General features: G+C 36.3%; 1 protein-coding gene and 1 long non-coding RNA gene across 2 annotated transcripts in view; one reads left to right on the plus strand and one right to left on the minus strand.

The window, feature by feature from the left end:
- Positions 1-2,671: 2,671 nt before the first annotated feature.
- Positions 2,672-19,041, minus strand: LOC138137792 (uncharacterized). Its single transcript, XR_011161882.1, has 3 exons — positions 18,903-19,041; positions 16,814-18,611; positions 2,672-4,111 (listed from the first exon to the last, which is right to left on the minus strand). It is a non-coding gene; the product is annotated as an uncharacterized lncRNA (long non-coding RNA).
- LOC138137791 (matrix metalloproteinase-2-like) overlaps positions 13,464-19,225 on the plus strand; it is a 53,685-nt gene continuing 47,923 nt past the window's right edge. The window contains exon 1 of the mRNA XM_069057344.1: positions 13,464-14,033. Coding sequence (XP_068913445.1) covers positions 13,887-14,033 — 147 coding nt within the window. The 5' untranslated portion in view covers positions 13,464-13,886. The remainder of the gene's footprint in view (positions 14,034-19,225) is intronic.

Genomic DNA, 19,225 nt, shown 5'->3' on the forward strand with positions numbered 1-19,225 from the left:
GATAACAGTTATTACAATCATTAATAGCAATAAATTGTGGAACATCCTGTGCGTACTGTGAACGACCGTAACGTTATATGTCATTTGTAAATGTCAATTGAGTCAACAATTATATCGGACGTTGATAATTATTGGACAAATATCAACTATTAACGTGCAATAATGCTGTTTAAACAACAAATAAAGACGCAAGACTCGCGCCACTGGGTCGGGCAGGATAATGCATGTGAAAAGGAAAGTGTGGCCTTTAGATTGTTCCTTTTACGGCGTGATTGCATAAAATTGTTGACAATGGAAAAGTTGCATTTCAGCAATTTATTACTCACACAATCTGAATTTTCAAGAAAACACCACTCGCCACAGCTTCTTGCAATTGTATGACTGAAAGTAACTCCTCAGCTATGTTTATTATCTTAAATGGAGCAGATATGTTTTAATTTCTTCGACATGTTTCATAAGGACTGATTTACAAAAACAAATCTTATTGAAGATAATTCAACAGAATCTATCACCATGTATCCATAAAAAAAATCACACGAAAATCAAAACATGTGAGCAGAACAGACAAAAGTTCAATAAATATCATTTCATTTATAGGTACCGTGCTATCAAATAAAAAAAAATCAGAGTAGGCGAAAATAGTGGTTTGAACCAATCAAAGCATCAGAATAGCACAATCCAGGTAACTCGATTTTTTTTTTAATTGATCGCACGTTACCTTTGACGGATTCATCTTGCAACATTCTGAATTTTCAAATGTATGGATTTTGTTCATGTTCACTATTAAAGCACCTTTTTCCATAGGAAGGAGATTCATATTTTTTTTTTGTCTCCATTGTACGAGTAAAAGGCATAAAGATATCCATAAATGAAAAAAAAAATTCGTTTAAAAATTTGTTAATCGGTGGTTAATAGAGGGTGTTTTTTTCAATCTGACGTGGAAGTGTCGATTGTGAATGAACCACTATTCTTGAAAACACAGATAAAAAACAAACAACGCAAAAAGTGAGGCTAGATTTAAACAGCTGATCCGGTGGTGCGTTCACAATTGAATTTTCAAGGCCAACTTCGACCCTAAATTTCAAAAAACATCCGTTAGATAAAGTTCTCTTTTTAAATTGATGTCTCCGTAGAGAAGAATATGAGTAAAATGGAATAGATATAAGACGAATCTACCACTTCATTCTAGGACTAAGATCAAGTTAATCAAAAGCATTTTCAACAATTGGTCTCTGAGTTTATGTTTTAACCATTATTAAAAAGGATCTGGGTGGATTGTTTGAAAGATTTGTTAGATGAAATTGGAACTTATTAAAAAATTCGTGTGGCCACAGGAAAATAAATAGCAAAGTATTTTCAGATTCAGTCGAATATCTTTGATAGACTAAACAAAATGTAACACGAGAGTATTATATTAAATTAGATTCTAAAGTAGGCCATGCTCTCACAGAGAAAATAAGAAAAGATTTAAAAGAAGTGCATTATTTTATACAGACAACGCCCTGGGTAACAAAACTGTTTTCCATGACTCTAAAATAACGGGTGACTATTAAAATTTTCACTTGGAGTTGGCTTTGAACGAGTTTTTATTTTTTCTGTTACTTTAGACACACGCAAGAACGAACGACAAATGACAGTCAGTACAATTGAAACATAACCAAATTAAGAGAAAAAACATTTATTGAAATGTCAAACTTGTCAGTGTCTAAGGTGCAACGGAAAACAAAGAATGATCCATAGCCAACCCTAAGTGAAAATTTTAATAGTCACCCGTTATAACCCTTCAATGATTAATATAGATATTTATTGTCAAAGAAAGAGAATTGAATTTTCTTATTTTTTTGTTGTTATGTCACAATTGGGAAAAGTAAATGATGAACCATCCTCGTATAGTAAAAACAGAAATTTTACATTTGCACACATATACAGAGTGTATCTGAAATACGTGTGTTAATTTTAACCAGTGGAAGAACTCGCCAATTTAGGAAACAACCTTAAGTGCATGTCGTTGCTTTCTAGCAAAAATTACACTTTTCTATTCCACTCAGTGGCGGTGCAAGGCGGAGAAAATGAAATGGTAACAAGGGACTGGTGTTATACTTTTTGAAAGGATTTTTCGTCCTCTATCCATTTTAAACTAGCCGATTTAAAAAATTCTGTAAATTTTAATACGTATAAATAAAAGTTGCCCCCTTGGGCTGCCACTGAGTAGAACAGAAGAGTCCCGAAATATGACCATTTAGTACACATTTACACCTATTCCAGAATTTTTATCGGATACATTTTTACGAAAACTTTTTGCTTTGAATATTTTACGAGTTGGATTTGGGCATTTTTATTCTGGTTAGGCCCGAGAGCTTTAGCTCGAGGGTTTAATCTTTGAATAAAAATGCGCAAATATCAACAAGTAAAATTGTCTAAAGCAAAAATGTTTAAGTGAAAACTGATAAATTTATCAAAAATTAAACGCGCAAATTTAACGAATTTTATTCCTTACTTTACCATCGCTCTGCATGTTAATTATTATTTCGGTTTCTCCAACTGTAAACCTACCATTACCTGTCAATTTACTTTAAGGTAACTGCGATTTACTGATGAAAGCTGTAAATATCTGGGAGAGTGGGGTAGGACGCAAGCACGCATTTCAAAATTAAAGTGTTCATGCTTTACTTTAATTTAATGTTTAAAAAAAACACATTTAGGTACATGTATTATTTTTCCGATGTTGTTTTCTTACGTTTATTGACTAATAAATGGCTAATTATCATAATAGGGAAAATACAATCAAGCGGGTAGCAGCTCTCTATGTCAAAAAGTTTGACAGCTGTTATGTCATAAAAATCTGCAAACGTGCAAATTAAAACATTTGGTCAGTCGAAAAATCAAATACAAATGTTGTGTGGTAGATTGGTATTCTACATCGCTCCACCTAATCAGGCACTCGGCTTTGCCTCGTGCTTGAAACCTAGTTGTGGCGCTGTAAAATACACCTACCGCACTCTAATGTAAATAACTATTAACAACTCACTCGATATCAAACGAGATCAACGATTTAAAACGTTATATCAAAAATTGTTCTTGGAAAAGTGGATTTTGGAAGGTACATCCTTAGAGATCTTTAATATTTATTTATTTTAAGACAAGCTAAAGATGTAAATATAAACAACATAATGTACATTTTTACAAATTTACGAAACTGAAAATTTCTCACAGTTGTTAGTTAGGTGGAAATGAATCAAGCTTCTCTTTGACACAAAAATAAGAAAATTCATAATATCTGATAAAAAATTACGAAACCACGATTTTTTTTAGACTAATCAAAATCTTCTCCAATCATTACAATCCATATTACAAATTAACTTCAGACAAACGAACAATTATGTTTATTAACTGTACACTTATAAAAAATAAAAGAATCAATTGTTACATTGTTTCTAAGTATTTAGAACACTAAGTTCAGTTTTGTTCTTTTGTATTCCATTTGTTTCTAAGTATTTTACGTTATGTCAGTTCTAGTGACAATTATTTCTGTCTCGATTATTCAACTGTCAAGAATGCTGCCGACAATAATGTGACGACAACTATTTTTCAAACAACGCAGCCTCATGCATAATAATTAACGGATACGTTAATTCAATTATGTAAAATTTAATAATGGACCACGTCTATCATTCGATACGTCACATCACAACGAAGCTGACCAAAGAATTGAATTAAAAAATACCATTTAGACTACTTAAGAACTGTCAGTTAATCTTCGGACAGCACAGATTTTATTTAGCATCTTGCGCTCCCCCATTATTTTTTTTAACAAAACTCAGAACACTTTCTTACTCGGTTTTGAAATCCTCACCGCTCGGAGCTCGTGCCTCTCTTTTTTATTTCCCCGTTCACATAATGGCGCTGCAGTCACGCGAAAAGCCTCGTTATCTCATCTTTATCTCATAAATTCGCCAAGATAACTAGATAATGATACAGTTAAGACACAACACCTCCTCGTACGGTCCCAGACTTGACGCGGTCATCACTCATCAACGCACCTCCATCCAATATTCATGAGGGTGGCGAGACTTTTTCCGTGAAAGGGGTGGGAGCGGCCCCTGTCCGGTCTCTGAAAACGAATCAATTAACATTTAAATAGGTGGGGCTGGTTGCCGACTCCTCTCTGATGTCTGCAGCAAAGCTCTCCGACGAATAAATGCACTCTTGTTCCATTTAAGGAACTGAGCAATAAAATTTCAAAATGTGAATAAGTGGCATTAAATTCTCTTACAACATTTTATAGTATGGAGGAAACGCACACGTGCAAAGGCGAACAAAAGCGTTCTTATGTTCTGAGTGTGTCTCTCTGTGAACCGTCTTGTTTGCCGAACAATACCGAAAAGCCCGGCCGAGGGGGCCCCTTGGCACCCCGACACGATTATTCCGATCGGGTTGCACAACGTTTCCCTCGTAATGCATAATTCTAACTTAGTTAATGTAATGCAAATGAGACCCGTACAGCAATAAACGGTGTTTCCGCCTGTGATATGCACCGGGAAAGGAATTGTAAACAGAGGTGAAGGCTCAAAAAACACGCCAATGAAAGCTACAAGTGATGAAGATAAATTAAAATCATTTATCACGAAGTAGATATTCATTAATCTCCGGTGTAGTACAACAGTAAGGGGAGTGTCTTTCGGTCCGGATGACACCCTGTACATGACTTTCTCGTCGATTAGTATTCCACAAAGAGCACTCAATAAACAATCAACAAAATTGTTGCACGACACTTTTTGACGTGTCGTTCACTTCTCCCCAGTCTGACACAATTTATTTCAATTAGTAAATAGGTGCGTGGCCCTCCTAAAATGTGAACAGATGACTCAAATGTCGCTGTCATTTTTGTAGACGAAGAACCGATTATTATTGACGACTGCATTATTTTACGTTGACAGAAAGGAAGTTTCCGTCAATTATGACGAGTACTGTACGGACGTCAGCAAGACAAAGTGGGGCCTACCTCACGGACAGTCAAAATAGCTTCGACTCCCGACCTGACCTTGATATTTTGTTATTGCCAGTTTATCAAATTTATAGAGAACGTTGATCGCGAAATGATTAATAAATTTCGGCAATTTCGGCTTTTAAATTGAAATTAATTGAGCCGGCTCGTAAATTCGCTTCTAATAGAGCTATCTCAATGTCAAATGTCATAAAAGTGGCTTTCTATGGGAAAAACGACTTTATTAAAAACGTTCTGCAGCGATTGATTTATAAACGTTTCCTACAAAATTAAGAAATTAAATACAATATAATCGCATAAAAAAGATAAAGTTTGTAAAAAATGTGTTAATGTGCAGCGTAACTTAATAAACTGTCATTTGTCAATTCTCAATTGTGACATTTGTTTGGAGTTTTTGGGTGAATTTTGTTTAGAAAAAGGGTTTTCACTCGAGGACACAAACTTTTCATGACAGAATCCTATTATCAAGAAGAAGAAAATGGTGACTTGGATTACCATAGACCTTCGATCATATACAGTGAGTTTTTTTTAAGACTGGCCATAGGGTTTTACATGCTAATTTTTCAACCCCATGTTAACTTTTGTTCCGATAAAAATATTCAAACAATTTTTGGAACAAAGCTGGAAGATTTTTTAAACTATCGGATAGATTACAATTTAATATCCCAAACTGTCGAAAAAGTTGTGAAAAAAATATTTTTAGGGCGCCGAAATAATAGTACGTCGAGCGGCCGCCAGAGTAGCGCCATTGTCGGCTCAACCAGCACCTGACGATCTCCACTTTTGGACGCTTTCGGCGCGCTAAAAAATATTTTTTTCACAACTTTTTCGACAGTTTGGGATATTGAATTGTAATTTATCCGATAGTTTAAAAAATCTTCCAACTTTGTTCCAAAAATGGTTTGAATATTTTCATCGGATCAAAAGTTAACAGGGGGTTGAAAAATTACCATGTAAAACCCTATGGCCAGTCTTAAAAAAAACTCACTGTATACTATATACTATTATACTATGATCGAAGCCATAGCCAACCTTGTTCGTTTCAGCAAAAATTTGTACCTATTTATTTCACTTTTCTAACCTCTCTTCATCATCGCTATTAGCATGATTGAAAATATACAAAGTGTTACTAAATGATTGTGGTATCGTAAAGTTAAACAATTGTCATGTTGGTATAAAAAGATCCGAGCCATTAGTTATTTGATGGTTATTAGATTCGCGACGTAAAATGTCAATTGTATGTCAGCCATTTTGATGTGAAGGTGCTTGCGCTACTGAATATGTTCAGTTCAGTTTCAGTTTGCATTTTTTAGTGTCATTATCGTCTTTATTTCTTGTCTTTTGGTATAAAATTTGCTTGAAACTTTTCTGACTTTTGAAAATTATTGACATAACCTTAAACCTGATCTAGGGAGATTTTACGATACAGCTGTTCCGAAACGAAAGTTTTTAGGGTGGTACAGTCTGGTTTTTTAGAGATTTTTGACAATGCCAATTGTTTAAAAAAATGGACTTTAGTAGGTTTTAACAATTTGAGTGTTTTGAATTTTGATGCATACTTACTAGAAAAGTAATTACCAACTATCAGATCACGACTCAGCTGTTTGAATCTAACCTCACTTTTTGCATTGTTTGTGTTTTTACTCTGCAGACTAACGAGTGGTGCGTTCACAATCAACTCTTCAACGCCCACTTTGAGGTAAAATGTAAATAAATAATTTAAATTTAATAACTAGGTACACCACATAAAAATTTTCTTCTGGTTGTTGCATTTATAAGTTAAAGGAAAAATCCACCTAGAACTTACAGGGCAGCCAATTTTTTGTCAAAAATAACCAGATATAAAACTGTCATTAACACGATTATTTATTTGTGTTGAATCACCCTGACCACTTTTGCAGCAAAAAAACTGGTGCGTGTAGATAATTGTCCAGAAAACACCCCAACCTTGAATTTCACACGCTTTTCAAATTATAGAACCATATGGCTCACTCCTGACTAAGCAAAATCTAAAATCCCCACTCCTCTTACGTGAAACTAAAAATTGATTAGTCATAAAGCAGACCCGTTAAAAAAATTACTGATCGATTTACACCGTCGTAAAAACGACGAACGACATAATTAATTCAGAGACAGCGTTGAAAATCGAATTACACTGAACTTCTCTCGTCGCAGAGATCCGTGGCCAGATAAAGCAATTTTTTAAACATGTTGTGGTTCGTTGTGACAACCTTGGTATAAGGTCGGACAACATTCGGGTAGGTCAGTATTTGAATATCAAATTATTGTGATTTGATTATCATGTATCGTAATGACGTTTCATAAACTCTGCCATTGAATCGGTTTGTTACGGTTGAAGTTCTAATCACGAAACATTCATCCCAACAACAACACTGAATTTCGTTGTAAATTATGCCTCGTTTTTAATAAACAAAATTGGGTTTGACGTGGATGACACTGATCCAAACGCAACCTGTAATTAGGAAATTTTCTGGTATTGAGAAACCCGTTGTTGAAATGGCAAACATCTCGAATTAATTATACACCGCACATCACAATGGCCCCCGGTAAGTGGCCTCAAAAACTGCAAAAAATAATTACCGGAATTCCTCTATATTAATAAACAATGTGCTACATTATATGAACCTTCAGAATGATACCAATCAGATTTTACAGGTGTGATTACCATTACAATACACAACAATGCAGGCAGTACTTCTGTGCCATCTATAATTCATGTAACTATTTACAAAATGGCTCATTAAATCCGAAACACACTACACACTTGACACTTGAATGAAATTTATGTTTGAAAAATTGGTAACTGAAACATAAACCATGGTTGTAAATGCGATTGGTACTCGCAATGTCGCTTTAGGCAAATCGAGATCTAATTAAAATCTTGAAATAGTGTGACAGTTGGCATGTCGAAAATGGACAAAGACACAAAGTCTCGATGACGATAAGATGTGAACGTTCTGAATTACCGTCGTTTTGTGGTGTTAACACTTCCAAATTGTACCAATTCATGAGGTCTGGAAAAAGCGAGATTAATTGAATTTGTGTTCGCAGAAAGAGTGCGATTATCCTTTTAACCCTTTGTTTGCTCAAAACGACAACAAACTTAATAATAACTTCAAGCCAGTACTGTCTGAATCGTAAATAATGTCATGTTTATTATCAGGAGATTCTTTAAATTCCTAAACTTGCTCCTTCAGTTACCTTTAAAGCCGTCACCGTGACACCCATTACTTCGGCATGATAGCGCGACGACATTTTTCACTTTTAGAATTTTAACGATGCTGTGGCAGTCTCCTGTAATTATTCGAGCAATAAAGCGGGGCACTTAATCCACATTTATGGTTTGACAATTAAAAAATAAATATTATAGAAGAAAAACGACGTGTACCTGGTCTGAAAAAGGAAATCATCAAAAGGAATGAATCACGTCGCAAGTGGAGGAACATATTTGTTGTTGTTGTGGGAATAAATCGTGTTTTCGGAAATAGTGATTTAGATGTTGCGCTCTTTGTGTATCAAGTTCAATTTAGTGATTTCGTAGACGATTTCCGGTCGGGTTGTAATTTGACGTGACAAATGTCAAACGGTTGGGGTTAGAGGCGCCAGAGGGCGCGCCGACTGTGCGAACTGTCGGTATAGCGCGTTGATTTCTCCTGTTTAATTAGGGTCAGTTAGTGCGTGTGGCAGATAATTTCTGCGAAATATTTTGCAACTTGTAACGTTATCGTAATTAGATTGAGTGCAAAATCCCACCCGCTTGGCCTGTTTATACGATAATGTCATTAACACCAGCTTATTAGCCGCTGCTGACAATGTAACAGCGACTTTTTGTAACGAACCGGCTGCACCAAGGAGTACCGACCTAATTTTTCACGTTGAAGAGGGCCGCCGATAATAGCCGCGATGAATTCATCGAACCACTCGATTCGAGTGCAACACGTGTTTCAATTCTTGTGATGGTCTTTTTCACACCTTGTGGTGGCAGACGTGGTCTGAGGAAGCTTCCGTGACACCTTTTGTCGAACACGATTCAGGCGCCAACACCCACAATCGTCATCGCCAAATTAGAAATAGTTCCGATCGCTGTATTGTATTTTTCAACACGTTGTACAAAAATAGTCATCGTGTGACTGGAGTTTTACCTCTGCGGTTACGTGGCTCACAGCTTTGGGGGCGGTCAGCAAGATCCGGCTCTGGTTGTTGCAGAATGTTTAACACCAGATTCACTTCTATTCAAAAATTTACAAAACATTTTGCTTTTATGAGCGTTGAAAGATACTTTCCACTTGGAGAAATTGTTTGGGGGTACTTTTAAGAGTGAGCGAGTGAAATTTTGACACCCAGTAGCAACACGACTTCCTGGCTATTAGGGTGGGAACAAAAACTGTAATAAATCATCCTGACAAAAACAATCTACAAAAAAAAAGGAAAAGAAAGAACAGTGTATTAATTTGATACTGTTTTCCACTTGTAACAGTGTATCTACAATTATTTAATGCCTTATTTGTATTTAATTATTTGGTTTCAATGTGTTGAATCTTCCTTTATTATTTATATTAAAAAATGTTTTGTTCCTGATGCTATTAAGATTGATGTTTGAATGTAGCGCGCTAAAAAAGAAACATGGCCGCTGCCTCGTGGTGGGGGAAATATCTTTTGGATTTATGTTTTGCGTATTTGTCAACAGAATGAGCGCATCTAGTGTAAAATCCACAATATAAATTTGCAATTTCTTAGAAAATAATTATGTATTTGTAAGGGTTATTTGTGAAACTAAAAAAAAATCCTGCTCAGGTGGCTCGAATTCTGATTCTATGGATTTTTGTAGATCATACAGTACAAATTTAAAAAGTATTTTATTGCCGGAACGTTATGTAAGTCCATTCAAAAATCAAAAAACCACCACCTGTTGCTTTAGGTTGGTAAAATTTAAAAAAACCCTAGGTAGATATTTTTTCATACTGTTGGTAAATATAAATTATGACATTTATTTGATTCAAAATAAAATTCAATTGCTTTGAATTTCGTTCATATTGTTTTATTAGCAGCACGTTTCATTTATTTATTAATTCTTATTATTTTTACTTAAACATGCCCAGAAAAACAAGACACTTAATAAACATTTAACCTCAAAATTACAAGTCTCACCAAATTTTACACTAGACAGCGTTGCCGATAAATTATCGAGGAAAATGCGACGTTGGTGGTTTTTTGATTTTTGAATGGACTTTATGTGATTAGGGACTTGTTAAGTTGGCACTGCCAGGAAAAGTAACTAGGCGCGCTTATAAGGTAATGTGGAATTTATGACAGATTTCTCACTAACTTCAATCATAAATTTTAAGCGGCCTTGAGTTTGACAATCCACATCTAAAACGTCTTTACTATAGACAAAGTAATTTCTTCTTTTCCAAATGTGTATGTTAATACACATATGTATTACAATGAAAAAAATGTATTGGGTTTTGCAATAGGTATCTGAGATAACTGACAAACGAACGTCTAGGATCTTCAGACTACATGTAGAAAAAAAATCTAAATCGGATTTTTTGTTTATCTTTTATAGAAAAAAAGGGTCAGACAAGTCAAATAATTCTCATCCTCAAACTTACAGGGCAGACTGTCAAGAAATGTGATAAAAAAATGTAAGAGCCCCATTTTCCTTTGTATCGGAATTTAACTTTTGTATATAGAAGCTTGGCCAAGGAATTTATTGCTAACATACACAAACAACTCACATACATATTTATACTACAATAAACTTGAGAAAAGAAAGTGATTTAAGAAATTAAACTGATGATAGAAATAGTAGAATCTGTAGAAAAAAAAATCTTTTGTGCCTTCATCTTATATCGGGTGTTCATTTAAAAGTATCCTCAAAGTTGGCGTTGAAGAGTCAATTGTGAACGCACCATTCGTCAGTTTGCAGAACATGGAATCTTGGGCGATTTGTCATTCGATTGACATAAAAATGTAAAACTGGCTTTAGGTGCAACTAACCTCACTTTTGATTTTTGTGACGCGAAAAACAAATTTCAACTAAACACTGTTCAAAAATCAAAAACAAATATGTGTAGACATTTTTTGAATTGACATAAATTTGACGTCTAAAATTCCGTGTCCGCAACTGTACAAGGATAACTTTTTGTAAATTAATATTTGGTGTAGGCCCCTTGTTTATGAATAACGTTTTGCAACCTCCGGTTCATTGAGAACACTACGCCAATGATTTTTTACTAAATTACAATAGAAAAATAATGATGTAAACTGTTCCGTGGCCGCAACTCTACCATAGAAAAATATTTGTCGGATAATTTTAAATCTACGAGTACACAAATTTTTAATTTGTTTACGTCAGGTGTCTAAATAAAAATCTGATCACGAATATTTTGACCTAAAATTTTGCGTATGTTGTAGCTGATGTGATCTTGCAGAGCTGTCACAGCTGTCAAATTTAACCTCCAATTTGCGAATTCATCTCTGTTTTTCATTTAATACTCTGTTATTAAAAATACTTTTTTTAAACTAACTGGAATGGTTTATTCAACTGAACAAATGTCATTTATGACAGAAAAATATATTCGCGTCGAGCGAAAGATCAACCTTGATTGGTTTGTCACTTAGCTAAATGTAACATTGTATTGAGTAATTCAAAATGATTGTGGCAACTATGTACGAAACGTATGTGGCAACTGTGTGGGTGGGGAGTTGACATTTGTATGACATGCGTGCATTTGTTTTTTTTTACAACATTCCACGTTAACTTGACAATTTTCAAAATTGCGCGACTATGAACTGTCAAAGAAATGTCAACTCTATCCTACCCACACAGTTGCCACATAAATTTTCGTACATAGTTGCCATACTTATCCACAATCATTTTGAATCACCCAATATTATGCTGGAGATGCGTCCATAGTATTTTTCAAAGTATTTTTCCCATATTTTGTCCCAGCGATTTTAATATTTATATCCTCTTTTTTATAACGCATGTAAAACATTTTGTTACTAACACAAATAAACAATTATTGTTACAAAAAGTCAAAGTGATTCAAAATGAGAGGGAATTTTTAGCACGTGGTTTGTCAATTAGCTAAATGTAACATATTATGCTGGACATGCGTTCGTAGTATTTTTCAAAGCACTCTTGAACAGATTGTAATTTAAACTGTCAATATTTTGTTTCGGCGATTGTAATATTTGTATTTTTTCATTTATGACGCGTGTAAAACATTTTGTTACCAACACAAATAAACCATTATTGTTATTAAAACTCGAAATGACTCAAAATAAAGAGAACAAAAAATAAACAAGCGAATTTTTTGTTTGTAATTTTTAATGCGGTAATCCCTGGTTTTCCACCGCATCCTCACGGTGACTTTTTTATGTGGTTCGACGTACTTCCGGCAACGGGAAAAACGAAAATGCTCGGAAAAGCGTAGACGCACTATTCAGGTCAGAACTGGGAAATTTTCAACAAAAAGCGTAGGTGGTAAAAATTACCTAGTTTCTTCGAAAACACCAATAAACGTGGTTAATGGAAATAAATAAAAATTAACACCAAAACTGAGTAGTTTTAGTGTTGTGTGGCACCATTTTTGGCCCATTTTCCGATAAGACTCGTAAATAAACACAACACAAAATCGCTTCGCAACAAATAATTTTTTGCAGTTAATGTATTTTCCCATTAGCTATTCCATCGTCACGTAATTATTGCACGAGCACAGATTGATGACACACGTGACTTTTAAATCCATTTAAATTGTACAAAAGGAGCAACAGTCCATTCTGGAAGGACACTCCACACATTATCGTTTGTAAACATGTCAGACAAATTAAAACCAACTGTCACCGACAATATACAGGGTCGCTGTAACACAAAACGTCCTTGGATTTTTTAACTGGCTAAAAATATCTGCGGTGTGTCATCGCTCTCGTCTTCTCGGATTGGGACTTTCGAAATCTCGACGGGGTCAGTGTCAATTCGGCTCCACCCTGTACAAATATGAAACTAAATAAACGCGTGCGGAATGAAATTTTGATATACAGGGAGATCGATCAATTTGTTGTCTCGTCCTGCGCAACGAGTCACGCCACTGGTTTGGAGAACAAATTGGCCCAAAGTTTAATTGACAGTTCCAGTTGAAAAGAATTTTGGCTTTGTGTCGTCATTTATCCGTGTCGATATTTTATCGGGGTGGGATTCGCGTCCGGACTCGTAGTTGGCGAGCGGCAAACCGCCCGGAAGTGCGACAATCGAAGAAGAAGAATCGGCGAGTCTTTGTTTTGTCGTTTTCTTTGTCGCAAGGATTTGCCCTCGCTCTCTGTTAATAGAATAATCCGGCGTTTATTCGTCACGCCGTCAATTATTTCAATTCGCAAATTCTTCGTTTATTAACTCCGGGGTCGTCGTCGTCGACGACAAAAAATAAAATGAGTGTTTTTCTGTTCGGGCGGCGGAGTAGTTGTAAACGCGTTTCAGCACCAAACAACTCTCTCCCATTCTAGTGTAGTCCACTGTACGAGTTGGTTGGCTTAACACTCCGGGTCCCCTGCGGTCTATTTTCGCCGTACCGACAGAAATAAAACAACATCCCCGGAGACGTTGTAAACAAAATCATTTCGAGAAAGGGGAATATCTTGAAAATTTTCGATTTTCGGGAGGCGGCACCGGCGCCATGGATATGGCTTGGAAAATTCGGATTTGCGCGTATCCCGAGTCCTTCCGCTGTTGTGGTTGCCCCATTTCCTAATTCATTCATCGAAACCCGAGAAATGTGGAGTTTTATATAGGAAGCGTGCGTGCAAGTTCGATCATTTCGGTAGTACTCGGGTTGATGAAAGTTGTACATTTTCCAAGATGTGGAGGTGCGGTGGTGTTTTCCGAATGTTCTTCTTCTCGCCCCTGAGGACCAACAGTGTGTTTTTTCTGGTGTTGTGCATCTTCAGTTACACACTTTCCAAAAGTATTAGGATTAGTAAAAGGGAAATCGTCGACGATTCCGTGGTAAGTTCGCAAGACCCTTACCTGCGAGGGGAGCCCTCAGACCCGTGACTAAGCCCCACCGGCGCCCGATCGATCAAACCTCTTCTCGGAAAGCCCGGAGAAAATGAATTAATTTCGGTGGAAAAACGTGACGTTTTTTAATTCGCTGCCGTTATACCGGAACGTACCCAGACGTAAATGAGGGTGTGTTCTGCTCCGATAAGGGTAATTAAGTAAATGAACCTTCTCGTGGGGCCCACACACCCGCTCAAATCGACCGCGACCGTTCCGAAAACGCCGCCGCCGCCGGCGCACTTTTCTCTTAAATGTTAACGAAATAATTGTTATCGTGACGCAAGACGCGCGAAACACGTTCACGTGAGGCGGCGAAAGCGAATTCGGTGCCGCCAATTCGACACCTGTCGGGGTGAAAGTTGGTTGTGGGGGTGGTGCAGGATTTGGAAGCGTTTTGAGTCGCGTCCGAGCGGCGCCCTGTCCCGGGCCAGGGACGGACTCGCGGCGGCGTTGCTGGCGACGAGATTATTCCCGCAAAAATTTTGCAGACCAGCTCGACGAGTTAAACTGGGTTACGGTTTCGTAAAATGCATCTGTTCGAGTGATACCGGTGATTAGATAGTGTGCTGTGACCGCAAGGTTTCCTTAACAAAAAATTGCATTAGGTTAAATTCGCGAAGAAACTAACAAAATTGTTTTGGAGCGATTGGTGCGTCGCGTTCAAATGCAACGTTATTTATTGTGTAAACACGGTATTAATAGTTTCCTAATAGATCATTCTGTTGGATAATTTTTCATATGCAAATATTTATAGAAAAAATTATAAAAATGTGGGCGCAATGATTTATCATACCTGGCCTGTAGAATTGCTGACTAAACCATACTATCTGCATTTATGCTAAAATGGTAAAAGGAAAAACTTACTGATAACGTAAGTAGTATGGGGTGTTCATTTAAATTTCTCCTCAAAGTTGGCGTTGAAGAGTCGATTGTGAACGCACCACTCGTCAGTCGGCAGAGTAAAAACACAAACAACGCAAAAAGTGAGGTTAGATTTAAACAGCTGATACGTGATCTGCAATCCGTGGTGCGTTCACAATCGACTCTTCAACGTCAACTGTGAAGAAAAATTTTAATCAACACCGATATAATAACAACAATACATACAAGGATGTAATTTTGTCATGCTTTGTTTTTTCTTAATGTGTGTTCAAATTAACTGGAAATAGGCAGTAAATGTATCTTTCGATATAGTGTAGCTAGAAGGTCCTGCATTTGGATAAAAATCTGTAATTTTCAATTTTCTGTGTGCTGCTTGAGGATTAATAAAAGTAAGAAAATTTCCTTGTTGATAAAAAGTCGATAGAGCTTTTGTGAGTTATTAATAGTATATTATTTAACGAGTTCCTGTGTAAATTGGGCTCTTTATGGCAAGAGTGGGCCAGTTTAAAACGCTAAAGTTTTTTTTGTCCGACGAGCCCTTTAAAGGCTCCAAATCGGTTAAAATCTTTAAAATTAGCTTGACGTTTCGTTTTGACAAGTTGTGACATTTATCAAAATCCGTTCACACAGGAGAAAATTCTCAAATTCTTACACTGTCGAACAAATAAAAATATTTAAAATCTGCATAATGGAACATCAAAGTAGATAAGGAGTGAAAGTAAAGAGAAAAATAAAACCATAAATGCGCCTTTTTTGCTTTACAGGCCGCAAAAACTGTGGTAAAAGCAGTACAGAAGCTAAAAACAGTTAAAAATCATTCCAAGTTTCCCTTTTGTTTTCCGTTCAGAAAAAAGTTTCTGAATAAGGAAAAGAAAAACAACAAAGATGGTGCCATATTTATGTTAATACACTGTTTTTCTTTTGGTTTTCCTCTTTTAAATGTCAAAATGACGTAAATATGAAAGAGTTTTGAGAAATAGTGAAATATAATTGACAAAAGAGGAAAACCAAAAGGAAAACACTGTAATTTAATTAGAAAATTTAAACAGAATGAAATTGAATGAACAAAGAAAAGATAAAATATCAAAGATGGTACCGATATTTATCTTATTTAATTTGAACAATGGTGTGATCAATTTTGCTTTTACAAATTTTTTCGAGGTTTTAATGTCACATGATATGCTTCAAAAACCAAATTTTTGAAAAATGCGGTGTTGCCTCACTTCAAATAACTCAGTTCAAGGTTTGTATTTTTTTGTGGGACGTTTTTGCGACGAAGAAAATTATCAAAAATCGAAAACCACTTTGAAATGTCGTTTTATGCCCACACCTATTTTCTTGAATTGCTCAATACAAAACTCAAGTAAATATCGAGTGTTCATTTGAATTTCTCCTCAAAGTTGGCGTTGAAGAGTCGATTGTGAACGCACCACTCGTCCGTCTGCAGCGTAAAAACACAGACAACCCAAAAAGTGAGGTTAGATTTAAACAGCTAACCGGTGGTATATACTGTTTTCTCAATTTCGTTGTAGGTCGTAAAATTTTATTGCGATTGTTATGAGCGATTAACGGGCACAATGGTTGGGTAGTTGGGTTTGAAAAGGTTGCAAAGCAGCGCGTGCCATTTGGCGTAAAATGCAAATATGCAAAATTTTCAAATGCAACCCTGCTTAAAATATTACCTGCTAGTGGTAAATTAGGATTTATACTCGTACCTAAGCCCCGCCCCGCAAGATCTTTAAGTTAAAGTACCATAAAATTTTACGATCTACAACCAAATTGAGAAAACGTACATTCACAATTTCACCCAACGACAAGCAAATTACTTGATGTGAAATACATACCTGTCATTGTCTTTGTCAAACTGGACAGGAATCTGATTGGACACATTTTTTTCAAAGAAATGCGAAAAATATGCATTTTCACAATGATAAACTTATATAGGGTGTTCATTAGATTTTTCCTCAAAGTTGGTGTTGAAGAGTCGATTGTGAACGGATCATGGATCAGCTGTTTAAATATAACCTCACTTTTTGCGTTGTTTGTGTTTTTACTCTGCAGGTGCGTTCACAATCGACCCTTCAACGCCTACTTTGAGAATAAATTTAAATGAACACCCGATATTATTTCTCAAGCATTGCAATTACTTTAAACTGACTGTAATGAGCCTTGCGTTATCGGATCCAGTTATATAGTATGATGGAAATAACGGAACACCGATAACCGATAACATTAAAATTATTAATAGTTTTTTTATATACAGGGTCTTCAATGGCATAGCGGGGTTTCGATTACAGCGACAGTTAGTTAATTAATGTTATGATGCGAACGTCATTTTAGATTTATTAATAAATTCAGCCAACAATCATTTAACGGCAACGATTGATTTTTTGAGGAGAATGTGTGCAACAGTTGTTTACAAATCAGGTAAAATAAGATACAATAAATTAAAATAAATTAACCTGGTCTCAGTGGATGACGAAACTTCGTTTTATTGATTAAATTTGTGTTTTTTGGAAAAAGACGTAAATGTAAATTAAAAAAAGGTGCCATCATGTTTCTGTGGGAAAAATTGTAATAACCCGTTGGTGAATTTTTTCCTTTCACTGTCGTGTAAATCACTCAATAAAACATTAATTAAAAGTTTTATGTTCACAGCGGTTATCTTTATTGGTAATTTTTATAGAGTATAAACTAAATTTAAACCCAACCGTTAACCACCAACTAATAATAATAAAAAATACATTTGTGCGCCTTGTAGAAAAACTCGACCACTGCGATTTCGCAGTTCTAATTCTAGATGATCGAAAAAAATTCGTAATAATCCAAAAATCGATCCAACAACAACGAATTTCCAGACGCCGTAAACCGGCAAACACTAAAACACACCCAATTAATTTCCCTCAAAAAGTTCTATTTCCGTCGCAGAATTTCTAATTTTCGTCTGATTTTATCGTTTTCCACGTTCCGAGAAACGTGTTGAAAAACTTTCAGTGCCGGATCGTGATTTCCAATTGTGTATTTCCATCGATTACCGAGAAACGCGGGGCTCGAATCGCACCACAAATATCCCATGTGAATGCATCAGGTGTTTGGACATTTCCTTTGGCTTTTCGATGATTCACTGCCGCCCAAGAGGCGGAACGTTCCGTCTGCCGGCTTTGTCTGGATGTTTATGCCAAAACTACCGTTGACATTTTGCAAAAATACCACCTAGCGAAATGATCGCAGGAAATCAGTCAGCTCGACGATAAGACGACCAACGTAAACAAGGCGATGTCGGTTTAGTATCTTCGTCACGTTCGCAGTCCTGCTGCCATCCGACAAAGACAACAGATGTCTTCGGATATGGAGGACGGTGTTGAAGAACTGTGTGTGGCCTGCCATCCGTTCCGAAAGGGCAACACTCGCACGCACGACCAATCCAGGATCTTCCAAGTTTTTCGTGTCTTGAGCAACAGTACGACAATGAACTTAACAAAAGCCATCACTTTGATAACCTCCGGACACGTCGAGCGATAACTCTATTAATTGTGGCTCGAGCTCGATTTGTGACAGTCGAGTCCTTGGTCCTTCGTTGGATTAAAAAGGTGTGCCGCAAGGGTGCTCACTATCTCCCGTTCTATTCCAATCGATTGGAGCCTATTAAAACAGTTATTTCCTGTTAGAAATGCGTTTATTTTCAGAATGTTTAAGTAAATGGAGTGTTGTTTATGTCTATAAAACTCATATTAGCATTGGTTTGTTAACCTTGGTCAGGTTTTACACTGGTTTGGTCTAAACAAAAAACGAGAGACAACGAAAACGCGGACAATAATAGAATAATTTGCACTTTCCGTGTCGGTGGGTGTTTTCAAATAAAGACAAATTTGTGTCCACATAACCTTGACGAGTTTGTGAACCGTTCAATAAGTCACGATGAATGGAACGTACCCGTGCGGCCCTGGATGAGGGTGAATAACCACATGACACTATCAACAATGCAATTACGTTATCATCTCTTGTTTGAGCACATATTTAGAGAGGAGGGGCAGACAAACATAACCTCAATTTTTCCCATCGGAGTTTCGTTACATTGTGACTCGGTGCGAAATACTGAAACCGGCCTGGAACGGGGCCAACACTCGGCCTGTTTATAAATAATGAAGAGAACATTCGTGAGGTTACTGCTTCTGTTTTATAATTGTTGCACATTGATTTATTTGAAGAATGTGCCGCGTCAGTACAGCTTTCGCTTTTATGGACGACGTGACGTC

The sequence above is a fragment of the Tenebrio molitor genome, chromosome 9 (assembly GCF_963966145.1).
Source record: "Tenebrio molitor chromosome 9, icTenMoli1.1, whole genome shotgun sequence".
NCBI classification, from domain to species: Eukaryota; Metazoa; Arthropoda; class Insecta; order Coleoptera; family Tenebrionidae; genus Tenebrio; species Tenebrio molitor.